This window comes from Mustela erminea, chromosome 1 (assembly GCF_009829155.1).
Source record: "Mustela erminea isolate mMusErm1 chromosome 1, mMusErm1.Pri, whole genome shotgun sequence".
In the NCBI taxonomy this organism is placed as follows: Eukaryota; Metazoa; Chordata; class Mammalia; order Carnivora; family Mustelidae; genus Mustela; species Mustela erminea.
This window is the reverse complement of record NC_045614.1, coordinates 4,387,000-4,402,490: the sequence shown is the minus strand read 5'-3', so window position 1 is coordinate 4,402,490 and position 15,491 is coordinate 4,387,000. Positions and strand designations below refer to the sequence as shown.

Genomic DNA, 15,491 nt, shown 5'->3' with positions numbered 1-15,491 from the left:
CCCGACCCCTCAGCTCGCCCCATCGGCAGCTGAGCCGCACGGAATAGAAGCTCCTTCTGCGACCGAGGGTCTGTATTTCCGTCGGGTGCGGCGGCGGAGGCGGAAGGCCTACTCTTGGCTCACTTGACCTCTGTCAGAGGCGGCTGTCACGGGGGAGAGGGACAGCAGAGGTGACCGCTGCATTGTCCGGGAGCCGCGTCCGGCCGGGACAGTCAGAGAAGGGGAGGAAGAGGCCTGAAGGCGAGCGTGGCGGGAAATGCGAGTGCAGGAGCGTTGGGACCTGTCTGTGCCGCTGCGTCGGGTTGTAGTTGCTTCTCTGTGTCCGGCGAGTCCTTGCCGGCCTGAGAACGTGGGGCTCTGCCCGCGGCCCGGGCTGCTCTGCTGGGCTCCGGGTGCCATGGCCAGAGTACTGTGCTCGGACAGGCTGTGGGGAGCCACCGGGGAGCCGGGGGCCACGGGGCGGGGGCACGAGGGGCTTCGCTGTGCTGCTTTCAACCCCGTGGCCCCTGATGCCAGCCTCCTCAGAGGAAGGGTTTGGCTGGTCAAGGAACCCCAGGTGCTCAAGTTTATTAATGATGCTTTTTCTATGGAGTTTAAATGCTTTTCCCCCCTTTTTTCCTTTTTTTTTTTTTTTTTTTTTTCCCACTGTGCGCTCTATTCTTCTGTTCTGTCTCGTCGCTCGCTGGAAGGTTCCCTCTGAGTGGCTGGCCGCTGGTCATGTTAACGTGTAGTGTCAGTATTCGGACGACCTGCCCCGAGCCTTCTCTCCTTCAGCAGGTGCGGCAGGAGCCTGGGAGCCGCACTGGACTCGGCCAGTGTTTCCTGGGAGCACCTCCCGGCAGGATCCCAGGCCCTTCCTCCTGGCAACAGTCGGCTGACCGAGCCGGGTGCCCGCCGCTCTCCCCCGCAGGCTCGTGCTGCGGCTTTTGCAGAGAGCTGCTCCCACCCCTGTGCAGTTCCCTCCTGCCTCTGCCTCCCATGCTGCCGGTTCGGTCACCTCCACCTGCTGGACCGCGGAGGAGGGCGCAACCCCCCCAGCCCCCGGAGATGGGGAACCCGGCCATCCACAGTTGCTCGCTCTGCCGCACGGCTGCCCAGTGTGGGTGTCTGGCTGGCCTCTTGCCTTTCCAAGCCGTGCTTCTGGTCCTTCTAAACCGCAGCGTGCAGGTCAGCTTGGGCCACAGCTGCCTTCTCGTGCTTCTCGGCACTCTCCGCCAGTCTTCGTGGCCTGGCCCTCCTGTCTGCCGTGCTCTGGGCTCTCCTTCTAGAGGCCGTGCGGCCGCACCAGGGCCCAGCCATCCTGGGACCCTGGCTTCTCTTCGCTCTACGCCTCGAGCCCGCTTCGCTCCAAGCACTCAGCCCCCAGCCCCTCGTGGAGGACAAGCCTTTGATTCTTTGGGAAAAGTGGCCTCCGGCCCTTCCTTGCTCCTCCGCCAGAAGGCGCTCCCACAGCCTCCGGCCAGGCTCCTGAAGGCTGACTTCCTCTTGCCGGTCAGAAATCCAGCCCGCCTCCTTGCTCACTGATAACGGTCTGTCTCTTCTTTATCACTAGGTGATGGTAATGCCCGAAGGAGCAGAAACGGTGTCCAGGCCCAGCCCCGACTACCCCATGTTACCCACAATTCCACTCTCTGCCTTCTCTGACCCCAAGAAGACCAAACCGTCCCACGGCTCCAAGGTTAGTGAGGCGGAAGGCCCAGTCACGTGGGAGCGCTGGGGCCCAGTGGTGGGTCCTGGGCTCAGGGCGCCCCCTCTGCAGAGCTGGACCTTCCGTTCCCAGACTCGCTCCCTTGGCTTCTTCCTCTTGGAGCGCTCGGCTCCACCGGGCAGCTGCCTGCCGTTGCGGAGGGTCAGCGCCTGCGGGAGCACGGGTAGCTGCGGGACTGCAGGCTCTTTGCCCTCTTCCTCTTAAGGCCAGGGAGCCCGCCCCGTCCTCGCTGCTCCCACTGTGTCCGTGGGCCTTAGGACCCCTCAGCCAGGACCCTGAGAGTCTCACGTGGTTGGGGGCCACGGACAGAGCATTTGCGCGACAGCCACGGCCGTCCAGCTCCCAGGCCTCCTGAGCGTGGTCTGAATGCCCCATCTGCCGGGGCTGGGTGCCTCCTCCCCGGACTGTTCCAGGCTTGGCCTCTTTCTTTGGGAGCAGCTCTCAGCGCAGACTGCTTATTTAGGGGAAGGGCCAGGTGGGACAGTGTGGTGAGGAGGCTCATTTCCCCCAAGAAGAAGCATTTTTGTCTCTTGTCTCAGTCCTGTTGGGCAGGTGGCACTGTGCCTCCCTGAGACCTCTCTCTGAACTGTTAAGGAGCCCTTCGGATAGGGTCCCGATGTGTATACAAGCTCGGGAGTGCGTCCTGTTCCCCTGTAGCTGCCTACGGGGCTCTGTGTCCCGGAGGTCAAGCTCCTCGGGCGCTCGGGGCACCTGCCTGTCCTCCCACACCGACCGCCCGGGTTTATCCACTTTGCGTCTTCGTGTTTCTCTTGCTTCACTCACTTGTTGGGTGCTGTGGGCTTGGGGCGCCCCAGGTGGCCTGGGCGGAGCTCTCGGCCTGTCTTACAGCTCTCCTTGTCAGCAGCCCGGGAGGAGAGCTGCATCCCCCAGGCGGGGTCTTTCTGGCACTTTCCACAAGGCCAGTGGGTTTCTGACATCCTGGATTTGTCTGACTTACGCGGTCCAGACGTGTGTGGCTGGAGTCCAGGCACGGCTGCAGCTCGGGGGTTTTCTCCCCTGCTGGCCCCCCGGGCCTGTCCTTCCCTGACGCGTGTGGAGGGGAAAAGGAAGAGAAACTCTTGCAGAAGATCTGGTGGCTTCTCTCTCAGCCATCCACAGTTATTTGGGGCTCTGCGGAATAGGAGTAGTAGGAACTAACATTTCTTCTGTATGTGTCACTTGCAAGCCACCCGGACACCACGAGGGAATGCCCTCCTGAGTGGCCAGGACACCGCCGGGGCTGACAGGGCTGCATCGGCGAGGGCTGCTCGCAGCCTCTCTCGGCCAGGGTCTTTGAGATCCCCAGGAGCCCCCAGGCCAGAAGTGCGTGTCTGGGGCGGGGAGCAGTGTTCACTGCGCAACCCGCCCCCCCCATCCCTGCCCCAGGCTCTTTCTCCCCTCAGGCACTGTGACTGAGGAGGCACCTGCACGGGGGTTTCTTAGGCAGCCAAAGGCAGGTTCTTCTCTGCTGGTGGCTCTGCAGCCTTCTGCTTCTGAGCCGGCCATCTCCCTCTCCCCTCCCCGGACGGCACAGCCTTTGCGCCAGCCTCTGTCCGGCTGAGGACCTTCCTTTGGGCACTGGCTGTTCTCCCCCAGATTGCTTCTCTGCAGCCTGGAGCCAAAAGGTCCGATCGGCCAGGCCACATACTCTGGGCAGAGGGGGCTTGGGGGGAAGGTTTGGGTCCTTGTACAACCTTGGCCACTGGCCTGGGGACTGCTGGAGAGTCGGGCTGTTGCAGCCCTCTGCAGATGGTTCCCTGATGGTTCTGTCCATAGAGGGTGCCTGCCAGGCAGGGATCGGAGCCTCCTGGGAGCGGGGTGGGATCCTGGGAGGCTCACACTCCCATAGGGGTGGTGCCCTCCGGCCCCCGCCCGGCAGCTCCCCTGGACCACACACGTGGGGCTTCATGGGCACCTGCACCTCGGTCTGATGGCAGCCACTTGGCCCAACTGACTCTCTCTAAAGCTTGGTTCTTAGTCATTTTGGGGGTCACTAACAGCTTTGAGAATATGACTGTGATGAGTGCTTACGCCTGGGAATATCTACATTATGCTTGAGTTAGTGTGTGATTTCACAGAGCCCATGATCTGGGGGTCCATGTGCAGCCTCCCCACCCCGGGTGAAGAGCTGCTGCTGCAAAGGGTGGCTGTGGAGGCGGGGTGGACCCCAGGGCTCGGGGCTGGGGAGCTGGGAGGTGGCATGACGGAAACTACATTGGAGGCGCCGGCCAACGTGCCTGTTGGCTCTGCTTTGCCCCGCCTCTTGGCACTCGGATGGGTTCGTGCAGCCCCAGCAGGCACATGGGCCCTGCAGGAAGAGGCTGGAGTGGCGTGTGGAGTTTGCTTCCTGCCTCCTTCCTTGGGGGAGCACCTTGCGGGGTGGGGAGCCCCGTTATGCGAGCCAGGCCCAGGGGGGCTGCCCCGTTAGACGGGCTGCGGGGGCTCGTGCTGTGAGCATTCCTTCCCCCGGCCCTGGTGACGTAAGAGCTGGGGCCACAGCCCCCTGGGCGGTGTTTCTCCAGGGAGGTGGCAGCGACCCATGGCCATGTGGGGCTGTCCCCGAACCTCTGGCACTGATGTGGGTAATCGATTTGCAAGAAGACGGCGACCCGAGTGGATCAGAGGTGGTCAAGGCTGCGCCTTCTGTCCCTGTGGCTCTCTGCTGGGAGGGTCCCGTGGCAGCCTGTGGGAGCAGCAGGGGCCTCACTGCTGGGGATTTTCCTGACCTCTCCTGCGTGCTCCAGGCTGTCCCCTTGGCACTGGGGGTGAACCGGTGAAATGTGGCTGCCTGCGTGGTGCACGTCACCCTCTGGTCTGGCTCTGTTGGTTTCCTGGTGTCCTTCGTTCTGCAGAGCCTTGGGGCTCCGCTATGCACCTGGCTGCCTGAGTGGGCCGGAGCCCTTAGCAGCTGACCGCAGCGGGCTCCTGTCTGGCGTACCCAGATATACAGGGTGATGGGGGGGTTTTGATAGGAAGGAAGCCCGAACAAGGTGTCCCATGGGGCTCCTGCCTGCAGACTGCGCCAGCTGCTCAGGGCGGCGGGGGGTTGGTGGCAGTGACCGCAGCCCCCTCTCGGTTGAGTGCTTGCTGCCTGCTGGGCCCTGCGCCATTGCCCAGTGAGGTAGGTGGACCTGCCCTCGTTCAGAGGAAGCCTAGGTGTGCAGGGTTGGAGCCCCCAGCCCAGCCTTCTCAGCAGCCCGGCTCAGGGCCCCTCTCTGCGTCCATCCCCAGAGGGAGCTCCGTGACCTGGTGGACCAATGCTAGAGTCTGGGCTCCACCCTCAACCCTCTGAATTTCCAAGGTGGACACTCAAGAGTCAGACGTGTTTTAGAGACACTGCCCAGGTGGCTTTGATTCCGAGAGGTTTAGGAGCTGTTCCGCACAGGGCCTGGGAATCCAGCAGGTGCTCAGTAAATGCTGGCCATGGGGGTCAAAGAACAGCTGTGCTGGGTCTGCATAGGGGCTGGGGTGGGGGTGACTGGGCAGGAGGCGCGCAGGCTCTGTGTGGGGACAGAAGAGGGGGTGCCTGCCTGCTGGTGCCCCCCCGGCCCCTCCCCAACACCACGCGCAGTCTCCACTCGCCTGGGCCACGGGGAAGCTGCGAAGTGCCGGCGTGGGAGCGGGTCGATGTGGCTTGCCTGTCTCATATCTGACTCACCGTGTGCTCTTCTTGAATCCCTCAGGGAATGTCAGTTCAATTCAGAGGGGAATCTTAGCCTGCAGTCGCCCGGGACCTGCTGACACTTCCTAGTAGTTTAAAGGGACAGCTCCATTTAAAACTCTCACCTGCTGCCTTACTTTTTCGCTTTATGGAAGATTTTCTCTAGCTGAGTCTGAATCAGGTGGATTATACTTTGTAGGGGTCGGGGGAGGCGGAGCAGGGCGGCCCCGAGATGCCATCTGACCGTGTCTTTCCCCTCCTGCCCGGCATTTCAGGACGCCAGCAGGGAGAGCAGCAAGGCCTGCAAGACCCACAAGACCGCCAAGGAGCACCGGGAGCGGCCGCGCAAGGACTCCGAGGGCAAGGCCCCGTCCAAGGAGCCGGAGCGCGAGCAGGCCAGGAGCGCCAAGGACGCCGCGCGGAAGCTGGGCGAAGGCCGGCCGCCCAAGGAAGAGAAGGCCCCACCGGCCAAGGCCGCATTCAAGGAGCCCAAGATGGCCCTGAAGGAGACCAAACTGGAGAGCATGTCCCCCAAGGGCGGGCCCCCGCCCCCGCCCCCCCCCAAGTCTTCCAGCAAGAGGCCAGCCGCCACCGACTCCCCCAAGCCCAGCGCCAAAAAGCAGAAGAAGAGCAGCTCCAAGGGGTCCAGGAGCGCCCCCAGCACCTCGCCCCGCACCTCATCTTCCTCCTTCTCGGACAAAAAGCCAGCCAAGGACAAAGGCAGCGCCAAAGGGGAGAAGGTCAAGACCGAGAGTGAGCCCAGGGAGATCAAAAAGCCCCCAGAGGTGGAAGAGTCCAACTCGGAGGACGAAGCCTCTTTCAAGACAGAGGTGAGGTGGCGCCTTCCCCGCCCTCCCCTCCTTCCCCCTCCTGCCCCCCGCACCCAGCCCTCTCTCTCCTCAACCTGAGCTGCTTGAAGCCTGTCGGCCCGAAGGTCACATGAGGAGGCTGGGGGCCGGGGTCCCCACTTGCTCTTTGTAGCTTTGGGCAAACCTCCACACCGCTCCAAGCCTCAGTTTCCCCTCCGGTCAGGCAAGCTAGAGACAGTGCTTAGGGAAGAAGGGTTTTGGTGCTTGGTTCAGAGCCCTCTTCTGTGGACAGCTCCCTGCACGGGCCAGGGTCTCGGGGACCGATCATGGGTCACCGCGGCGACTTCCCTGGCCACCGCAGGGTCATTCCGTCTGGAGACTCGCTCCCCCTGCTCCTGGGGCATCCCTGAGCGTCTTCCTCTGCTCTTCTGGTCTGCGAACTGCAGCTGGCCGCTGGGCCTCCCCGCCCGGCCTCCCCACCTCCCCACCTGCCCTCCCCTCTGACCACCTGCTCTCGTGTGCGCAGTTTGCAGCTCCTGCCGCAGCAGTTTTTCTAGGCAGCGCTGAAGGTCGCCGTTAGAGACGGCTGAGCCGTGGGGCAGCCGGTAGCCAGATGGCTGCCTGGGGAGCCAGACCTCCCAGGGGCCTCCGGGGCGGCCCCCCTCTCCCCGCTGCTGTGTGGCATCTGGGGGTCAGAGGACAGGTGCTTGGCTAGAGGAGTGACTGATGACCCCCATCTCGTGTCACCCGTCCCTGCCCCCACTGCCTTTTTGTGTTTCCAAATCCTCATTCACTCTGGGAGGCAGAAGCCTTGCCTCTGGTGTTGCCGCTCAGAGCTCTGCTGGGACTTGGAGAGTGGCTCCCGGGGGCAGACTGTTGGAGGCGATGGTGTGGGCTTGGGGCGACGGTTTGGCCCGTGGGTAACCATGCGCCCCGCTGGCTTAGGGGTACACACAGAGCTGTCAGTGACGTGTGCCCCATATTCCTCCATCTGCCAGTGACCTTGGAGCCCCCCGGGACGGGGCCTGTTCTCTGGAAGCCCCCAGCAGTCCCGGGCCATAGCGGGAGGTCACTTGGCGGCTGGAGCTTCCCTGGCTGCTGGTAGCAGCTGTTCCGGCTGCCACCTCCTCCGTCTGCCCGGCACCTGCAGCTGGGCGCCCGTGCCCTTCCCTCCTCTCCTCAGCTGCTTTCAGGCCAGGCCTTTCCGGGTGCACGGCTGGCGCACCTGCACGGTGGGGGAGAGGTGGCGCCCCCGCCCCTGATCGGCACACGGTGACCTGCTGCTGGTGCTCAGGCCGCCTTCCCGGCGTGGTCATGTGGGCAGGCTATGTGGGGCACTTCTTGCCCCTGGGGGTGGCTGCCTGTATGGGCTGGCTGGACATCCGGGGTCTGTGGCCTTGGGCACTGTGTCCCAAGGCTGGAGTTGCTTGAGGAAGCCTGGGGGTTCTCCTGGCTAAAGAAGAGCTTCCCATGTCCCAAGAGACCTCTGAATGACAAGGCTCTGCTGCTGGAGGTCCCTGCATGTGTGAGATTCAAACCACCCACAGGACGCCAGACGGTGTGACTCGCGAGCTTTTGCCAACCCTGGGACCGCAGTGAGGTGCAGGTGTCTGATAGAGGAGGCGGGCTAGCCTTCCAGACACGGGCCTCCCCAGCCCTTGACCCTGGGGGCTGTGTGAGGCACCAGCACCCAAAAGTTCTGACCGTGTGAGGACCCCGAGTTGCCGTTCCCCATAGCCCTCAGAGGTGGCCGGGTAGCTCCTTGTCGGTGGCCCTGGGCCCAGCTCCCCAGTCGCTCCGGTGGCTTTTCTCTAGTCACTTTGGCCCCTGGGGTTCCTGAGCCAGTGGCCCCCATCCAGTCATGCCCTAGGTGGCCCTCCACCCTCCTTCTGGACACTCCACGTGGCCTGAGGGCCGGGACACTTGGGCAGTGCTCACAGTGAGCCCCCGTGCGCTTTCTGACCTGCATCTTCTTTAGGTTCTTTCCGCTGAAACCATTTCTCGGTTCCCTTCCCCTGCCCTTGGGGTTGGCGTGGAAGGAAGAGGGACAAGTTCTCCTGAGAAGGGCGTCTCGCTGCTTGGCAGGGACAACACCAGTGCTCGCCTATCTGACACGGGGCCCAGGCCGGTCCCTGGGGGCTCCCCACATCCAGAGTCTGCTGACCTGAGTCACCCAACCAGGCACTGCCACACCCCGGTCTAGTGCTCGGCCCTTCCCGCCCACGCCCCTGGCCCAGTCCTGTCCAAATCCTGTGTCCTCAGAGGTCAGTGGCACAGTTGACCTCGAGCTCGGTGTGCTAACATCTAGTACAGACACACATTTTAGCAAAGACCAGCAAAGTCGCTCTTTCATAGATAAACTGAGGCTGAAAAGCAGAGGTGCTGATGAGAAAGCTAGGGTCTGAACCTGGCACGCCTGCACCAGGGTAAGAGCTCCAGGGTCTGCCTGTGGGGCCACTTGGCTCTAGGCCTGTTGGGGTTTGGGGGTCATGCTGGTGTGTGTCGCACGTCTTCGCTGGTCTGCGTTTGATGGCTGTCTAGGCTGGATTTCCCAGCGAGGGCTCCCCAGGGAACATCACTGGCTGGTGGGAAGGAGGGTGAGGAGGGGGTACGCAGGGCTACGCACATCGCGAAGGCCTAGAGTGGCTTCCGGTGGGCTGTGCTAACCTGTAGAGAAAAAAACTTCTTTAACTCGTCAGGGGAGAAGTGTCCTATGCCTGGGCAGCCGGCATCACTCTGTGGGTTTATGGGGTGAGGGAGGAGTTGGGCCCTCCCAGGGCCCCTTCCTCGGGCTGGGGGCTGCCCTGACTCCACGGGTCATCTCGAGGGGCTGTCCTGTCCTGCGGCAGGCCAGGGCCTCTCATGCGGCGCCGGCTGGGACTGAACAGGCACTGCGGGCTGCCTACACCTGTCTCCCGGCCCCCTCTTCCCTCCTTGTGATGGTGTGTGTGTTGGGGGGTGGGGGGGGGCGCCTGGTCCCTGGTGCTGAAGCTGTCTCCCTTCAGAGGGTCCCCAGAGGCTAGAGAGGGCTGGACAGGCCCTGTCCCGAGGACAGGCCTGCTGGGGACCCTGCACGCTGGGGTGCTCTGGGCCAAGGCTGACCTCCTGAGCTGCAGGCTCTGCTCTTCTGCCCTTTGGAACCCGTGCCCCTGGCCCACGGCCTCCTGGGCTGCCTTTTTGGAGTAGCTTGTTGGCAGAAACCAAGGGCCCGGGAACAAATGCAGCCTCCGATCTGCCAGAGGCTCCTGTCCCCTGCTTGTGTTCCCCAGGGCAGGTGCAGCTCACAAGTATCTTAACCAACCCCCCCCAACCAATCCTACTTTGGCGTTTACTGCCCCCTGGTGTCTGGGCTTGGGGCGACTGGCCCCGGGAAGAGGAAGAAGGAGGGGCTGTGACCGCCTTAGCGTGATGGGTCCGGCTCCGGTCCACCGTGGCCTCAGCGTGGCCTCACCCGCCTGTCACGTGCACACAGCCTCATGGCGCGCTCAGGCACACTGTGGGTGGTAGCACGTGGCGGGAAGACCGCTTTGGGTCATGCCTCAGCCTTGGGATGGGTTGTGAGGAAACGGGGGGAGAGAGAGAAGATGGGTTTTGTACCTACCTTTCCCTTCCGCTGATCCCCGCAGGACCACTGCCCACACCAGCCAGCGCGTGCCGCCGCCGGAGGAGGGCAGGGCCCACAAAGAGATGAGCCACCACAGACGCGCTGTCGCTCCCGCCCCCCCCGCCCCCCACCGCCAGCACTTGCACAGCATTAAGAGCTTAACTAGTTCTCTGTCCTCCTGCCCCGGGGGATGGACAGACTGGACGTGTGGCCTGCAGCTTGTCCTGGAACTGCTAGGAATTTCAAGTCCCTTCGTTGTATTTTGAATGCAAACTGGTGTCCTGGGACAAAGGGGGACCCAGAGCTTGTGTGAGCCTTAGGCCAAGGGTTCTGGGCTCTGGCGCCTTGGTGACCCTTTGCCTCAGGGTCTGGGTGGAGACTGGCCAGGCGCTCCGGCATCCAGAGGGCATGTGCTGCCCAATCGTTCCCTCGGGACTGAAAGATTTTCTTGTTTTCTCTCCCTCTGCCCTGCCCATCCCCACTGCCCCGGGCTGAAGTCTGCGCAGTCGAGCCCGTCCAACTCCAGCTCCAGCTCCGACTCGAGCTCGGACTCGGACTTCGAGCCTTCCCAGAACCACAGTCAAGGTGCGTGGTGTGGAGGGCGGGCGGGGGACGGGTCTCGGCGCCCGCGGAGTATTCTTGTGCATGGGCAGCCCCTGGCCGCCTGGAGCCAGTGAGGCTCAGGGGACTGGGCTCCGGAGGACGTCACGACTGTCTTCTCCGCACCGTTGACTTGCATGGGGGCTCGCTCCCCACCTGAGCGTCCGCGCACCCCAAGTCTGAACGCCAGAATCAGTCGCGGGCGCGCACGTGGGGCGGGTGATAGGGAAGGCCCCGGGTGACAGGAAGAGTCGGGGAGCCCGGCCCTGGACGTTCCCAGACCAGGCCCCCAGACGCGTGTCCATAGGTTTGTGGAGGCTCAGGGTGTCCAGATTAAAGAGCGACACAGAAGCAGCCCCCGCCCCCCAACCGGGGGCCGGGCGTGAGAAGTGGGGCTCTTCCGGCTCTTCCGGCTCTTCCGTCCTTGGTGTTGTCTCCAGGGGGGGCCTCAGCTTTGCCTGCCTATGGCCTTGGGTCTCTGGAGAGGGGCCCGTTCCTCGTTTGGGCCCCACCCCTGAGCAGACACCCCTCCTAGCCAGTGCCCCTGCCCCCAGCAGATAGAGGCTGCGTTTCCTTGGCCTACCCCCCACCCCGTCCTCACCTCACCCCTGCCCCATCTTCACCCACCCCGTGCTCACCCCTCCCCCACCCCCTTCCCCCCTGGCCCCCACACCCATCCCTACGGCCACCTTAGCACGGCTCTTTCGTGGCAGCAGGGGGAGACAGTCAGGCTCAGACCCCAGGAGTCTGCGTTTCTGCCTTTTCCCTGCGTCCCTTTTGGGAAGGCTGGAGGGGGAGAAGCCCAAAGTCCCACTTGGCTGCCCTCAGAGCAGGGAGGGCCTTCCTCGGGTGCAGAGTGGGCCTGGGGGCCCCTGGCCTGCAGGGTGCTGAGGTGAGAAGGCAGCCAGGGGCTCACCCTCAGACCGGAAGCATTACTTCTGGCGGATGGGGCCAAGGTTTTCCTGCCCCCACAGTCTTGAATCTTTTTTCAAGGGTTGGGGAGAGCTGGGGACTGGAGCATGTGCAGGGGGTTGGGGGGGTTGGGGTGGGGGGAGGGTCTGGGCTGGAATTCAGACGGCAGTCGCTGAGGGGAGTGGGGGTTGGGATGCTCAAAGCCCACACTCTCTCCAAGGGTTCTTATCTACGGGGAAGGGAGGGGGAACCTGCCCAGGCAGGATCATGTGACCAAGGTAATTGAGGGCTTTGTGTCCCTCTGTTGCCTTGGTAACAGGAATATAAACCAAGATGCCGTCTGTAGGGGACTGGAACTGTGAGCCTCTGGAGAGGGGAGAGGACGGTTGGCCCAGAGCAGCGGAGGGGGTTGCCGAAGGGCTGGGCAGGCCCAAATAGGGGCACAGGCAGCCCGGGAGGGTGCTGTAGCCCCCAGGTCTGGCTGCCTCGCCCTCCCTGGCCGGGGCTGGCTTGCTGGGGCTCTAGGCAGAGGCTGTGCTCCCTGCACCCAGAGCAGAGGAGGGCTGCCCATCGGCCTGGGTGATGGAGGGGCCCTGCAGTCCTGCTGCAGGCCAGGGGCCGGAGACCTGGTGCGCAGGACCAGGGCCAGAGGCCCTGCGAGCAAAGCCAGGGGCCAGAGGCCTGTGCGCAGGGCCAGGGGCCGGAGTCCTGCGAGCAGGGCCAGGAAGGTAGGGGGCAGAGGAGCCACGGGGTCCTTCAGGAAGGGGTGGCCACAGGGCCTTTCTTAGGGGTGGGTGGCAGACCTCACTCTGGCGGGAGGGGACCTCCGAGGCAGGCTTGCATGGCTGTGCTTTGGGGTCATGGTTTCAGGAAGCTCCATGTGGCCTTTGAGTGTGCAGGGGCGCCCTGCAGGGTCCCGGGCAGAGCCCTGATCTTCCTTCTGCGCCCTCCTCTCTCTCCCTCGCTGCGCTCCCCAAGGCCCCCTGCGCTCCATGGTGGAGAGACCTGCAATCCGAGGAGTCCCGACGAGGACGACTCTTCGTCAGGCGAGGAGGCCTCTGGCAAGACGAACGCCAGGGAGGGATTCCAGGTGCCCGGGCCAGCGGGGAGCGAGCCGGTGGGCGTGAGGGCGACCCGGGGTGGCTCGACCTGCCTCTGCTGCAGTTGGGGGGCTTTGGGGAGGTAGGGCCAGGAGGGCAGCGTCCGTGGAGCCCCCCCCCCCAGCCTGCCTAGGGGGCTGCGTGCTCGGGTTCCATGAGGCTGAGGCTCTCTAGGCGGACCGGCTGGCCGAAGGGCGGGGTGCTGAGGGCACGACGCGCAGGCACCACCAGAGAAGGGGAGTGAGGCAGTGCCCGGCAGCCCGGGGCCAGTCCCGGTCCAGGCTACACGTTGGTTCGGGGGGAGGGGGGCTTGTTCCTCTGCTTTGGGGCCAGGAGGCCACCTCCCCCCCCCACCCACATGGGTGGCACAGGGTGAGGACGGACTGAAAACTCTCCTGGGGAGCTGCGGACACCCCAGCACGGGGGAGATGCTGTGGCTGCCCGCTGGTCTGGGGAAGGTGACGTCTGTCCTTTCTTCGGAGCAGGGTGAGCCAGGCTCCTCCACTGGGTACCCGCAGATCCCTGGAGCAAGCCCGCCTCCAGGACGGCTGTGTGCTGTCAGCCTCCAGCCCAGGGCAGGTGTCGGCCTCGGCGCTGGGCCAGCAGATCGGCTGGACCCGGGAGTCAGCAGCCCGTGTCTCGGAGAGGCTGGGCGTTGAGTCTGCACCCCCGAGGGTCAGGGAAGCCTGACGGGGGCTTCAAGTGGTGCTGTGCCGGTCGCAGTGGCTACCTTGCCGTCCTGAGAGCTGCGGCCGAGGGAGGCTGGAAAGGGGCTTGTGCTCTGGCGGGCAGGCTCGGGGCAGGGTGGATGGGGCTGATGGGGCTGGGCCAAGGGTGGGTCAGGACCATCCAGGCCAGAAGGAACCGAAGGCAGTGTTTTCTGCCCTGCCCGGTGTGGTGCAGGGTGTGGGGGGGGCACTGGGAGCGGGGTGGGGGGGGCGGTGAGCGCTCACACACGTGGCCCTGTTCCTGAGAGGCTCCCCGAGCCGCACAGGGACCAGATGTGCATAAGTACCTTTTCTAGGGGCGGACGTGGAAGGTCGGGCCTTCTGGAGCGCTGGGAAAGGGGCCACATTGGCCCTGTGGCTGCTTGGGATGAGCTGACAGAACCCCACCTTGTCCTGTCTGCCTTGTGGGGAGCTGCTGTGGAGGGGGGGCCCACAGATGCAGGGGAACTGAAGGGTGCGTGGGGCACCGGGGCTGTGCCTGGGCCTGGCTGACGCCGTGTGCTGCCCGGGCAACGAGGAGGCCCGCCCGCCTGCCTCGCTCCTGGGGACCCGCAGCTGCGGGAGTTGGGGAGAGAACAGCCTCTGGGCCCTGAAGAGAGCAGGGCCCTGGGGGCCGGGGGCTGGGTGCTGCTTGTGGGAGGAGCCCAGCCACCCTCCCAAGGACGGGACAGCCCTGACCCCAGGGCAGTGAGAACAGAGCCCCCGGGGCTGCGGTTCTGGCCTCTGTGGGTCCTGCTGCTTCTCGCACTGCTCCCTGGGGAGGCCTGTGTCAGGCAGTGGGAGAAAGCAGCTGCGGACCAGCGGTGCGGTAGAGGAGCTAGGCAGCCGCAGCTGCAGGGCTGCTCCTTCCCAGGTCGGCCCTGGGGTGTCCTCAGGGCCCGGAGGTCCTGGACAGAGTCTTCTCAAGGGTGCTGTGTGTGCCTGGCCCACGGATGGGTTCCCTCCACACCTGCGTCCTGGGCTTCCACAGATTGGGGAATGCTAAAGACAGCGGCCGGCACGTTTAGTGCAGACACGGAGTGAGAAAGACGTAGCTCTAGGCTCGTGCGTGTGGGGGATTCTGAACCCTGAGTCATCACGCCCTTCTCTCTGAGACAGCCTGACTGCTCATCCCCAGGACAGGCTGCCCCGTGCCCCTGACAGGGGAGGCCTGCTGTCCAGAGCGCCGCAGCTCCACGTGCTCGGCCACCAGCAGCAGAACCCAGCCCAGGAGCGAGATCAGCAGACCACCCTCGGGTTGGGTTCCGACCCAGGAGCCCTGCGCCCCCCCACCCCCCGCCGAGCCTCTCAGGGTGCCGGCCCGCTGCTCTTGGGGCTCTGTGCTTGGAAAGCGGAGCTGCTTTCTATTGGCAGTAGCTGCCTAGAACTGAGTGAAGTCGATTTAGGGGAGCGCGGAAACGAGAATATGGGGTGGACGCCAGGCCCACGGGGCAGCAGCCCAGGTCCCTGGAACAGTGGGTGGCGGAGGCTTGACACGGAGCCATGTCCTGTGTTCAGGTTGAGCTTCAGTGACAGTGAGAGTGATAACAGCGCCGACTCCTGCCTGCCCAGCCGAGAGCCCCCTCCCTCCAAGAAACCACCCCCACCCAACAACAAGGTAAGAGGGCGGGGGGCAGCCCCGGGTGGCCCAGTCAGGAGGAGGAGAAGGGGGTCTGTTGGGTGATCAGGTCTCTGCTTCAGCCCGCACACCCTGGATGCAGGGCCGAGGGACCGCCTGTGGCCTGCTCCTGGGTTGTGGTTCTCCAAGACTTGGAGGCTGAGGCTTGATTCCCCACCCCCACCCCCCAGACCCCAGAGAGATTTCTGCTGGCCAGGATGGGCTGGCCCTGGACGGAAGGGAGGGCCTCCTGCGGGCAGGAGGAGGGGGGAAGGCGGGAGCTCTGAGCAGACGCGGGTTTGTCCCGCAGGCGTCAGGCCGGAGGAGCCCAGAGTCCTGCAGCAAGCCCGAGAAGATCCTCAAGAGGGGCACCTATGACAAGGTGGCAGGCTGGGACTGGGCAGGTGTCGGGGGGGGGACCCCAGGACCCCAGAGCTTGATGTGCTTTTCCCACCGGGTACCCTGTCTGGCCTTCCTCTTCCCCTGGGCCCTGTGCCAAGATGGGTGGGCTCACGGGCAGGGTGGGCTGAGCTGTCGGCAGGGGCTGGCGCGGCTGCAGGCTGAGCGCCCCTCCGCCACTCCGCCACCCCCCCAGGCCTACACGGACGAGCTGGTGGAGCTGCACCGGAGGCTGATGGCCCTGCGGGAGCGCAACGTGCTGCAGCAGGTTCGGTGCCCCGCCCCCACCAGGGGTAGGGAGGCCTGCGGGCGGGGGGTTGCCGGAAGATGCCTCCCCAGGGAGCCCTCCCCCTCCCCCACTCCTCTCCCCTCT

General features: G+C 64.7%; 1 protein-coding gene across 1 annotated transcript in view; it reads left to right on the top strand.

Moving 5' to 3' along the window:
* The window catches only part of MLLT1 (MLLT1 super elongation complex subunit), a 63,169-nt gene that overhangs the window by 46,851 nt on the left and 827 nt on the right, over nucleotides 1-15,491 (top strand). Inside the window, 10 exon segments of the mRNA XM_032307910.1 lie at nucleotides 1,553-1,678; nucleotides 5,645-6,199; nucleotides 10,280-10,367; nucleotides 12,273-12,295; nucleotides 12,297-12,317; nucleotides 12,319-12,366; nucleotides 12,368-12,384; nucleotides 14,620-14,719; nucleotides 15,030-15,101; nucleotides 15,315-15,386. Of these exon segments, the coding sequence (XP_032163801.1) occupies nucleotides 1,553-1,678; nucleotides 5,645-6,199; nucleotides 10,280-10,367; nucleotides 12,273-12,295; nucleotides 12,297-12,317; nucleotides 12,319-12,366; nucleotides 12,368-12,384; nucleotides 14,620-14,719; nucleotides 15,030-15,101; nucleotides 15,315-15,386 (1,122 nt within the window).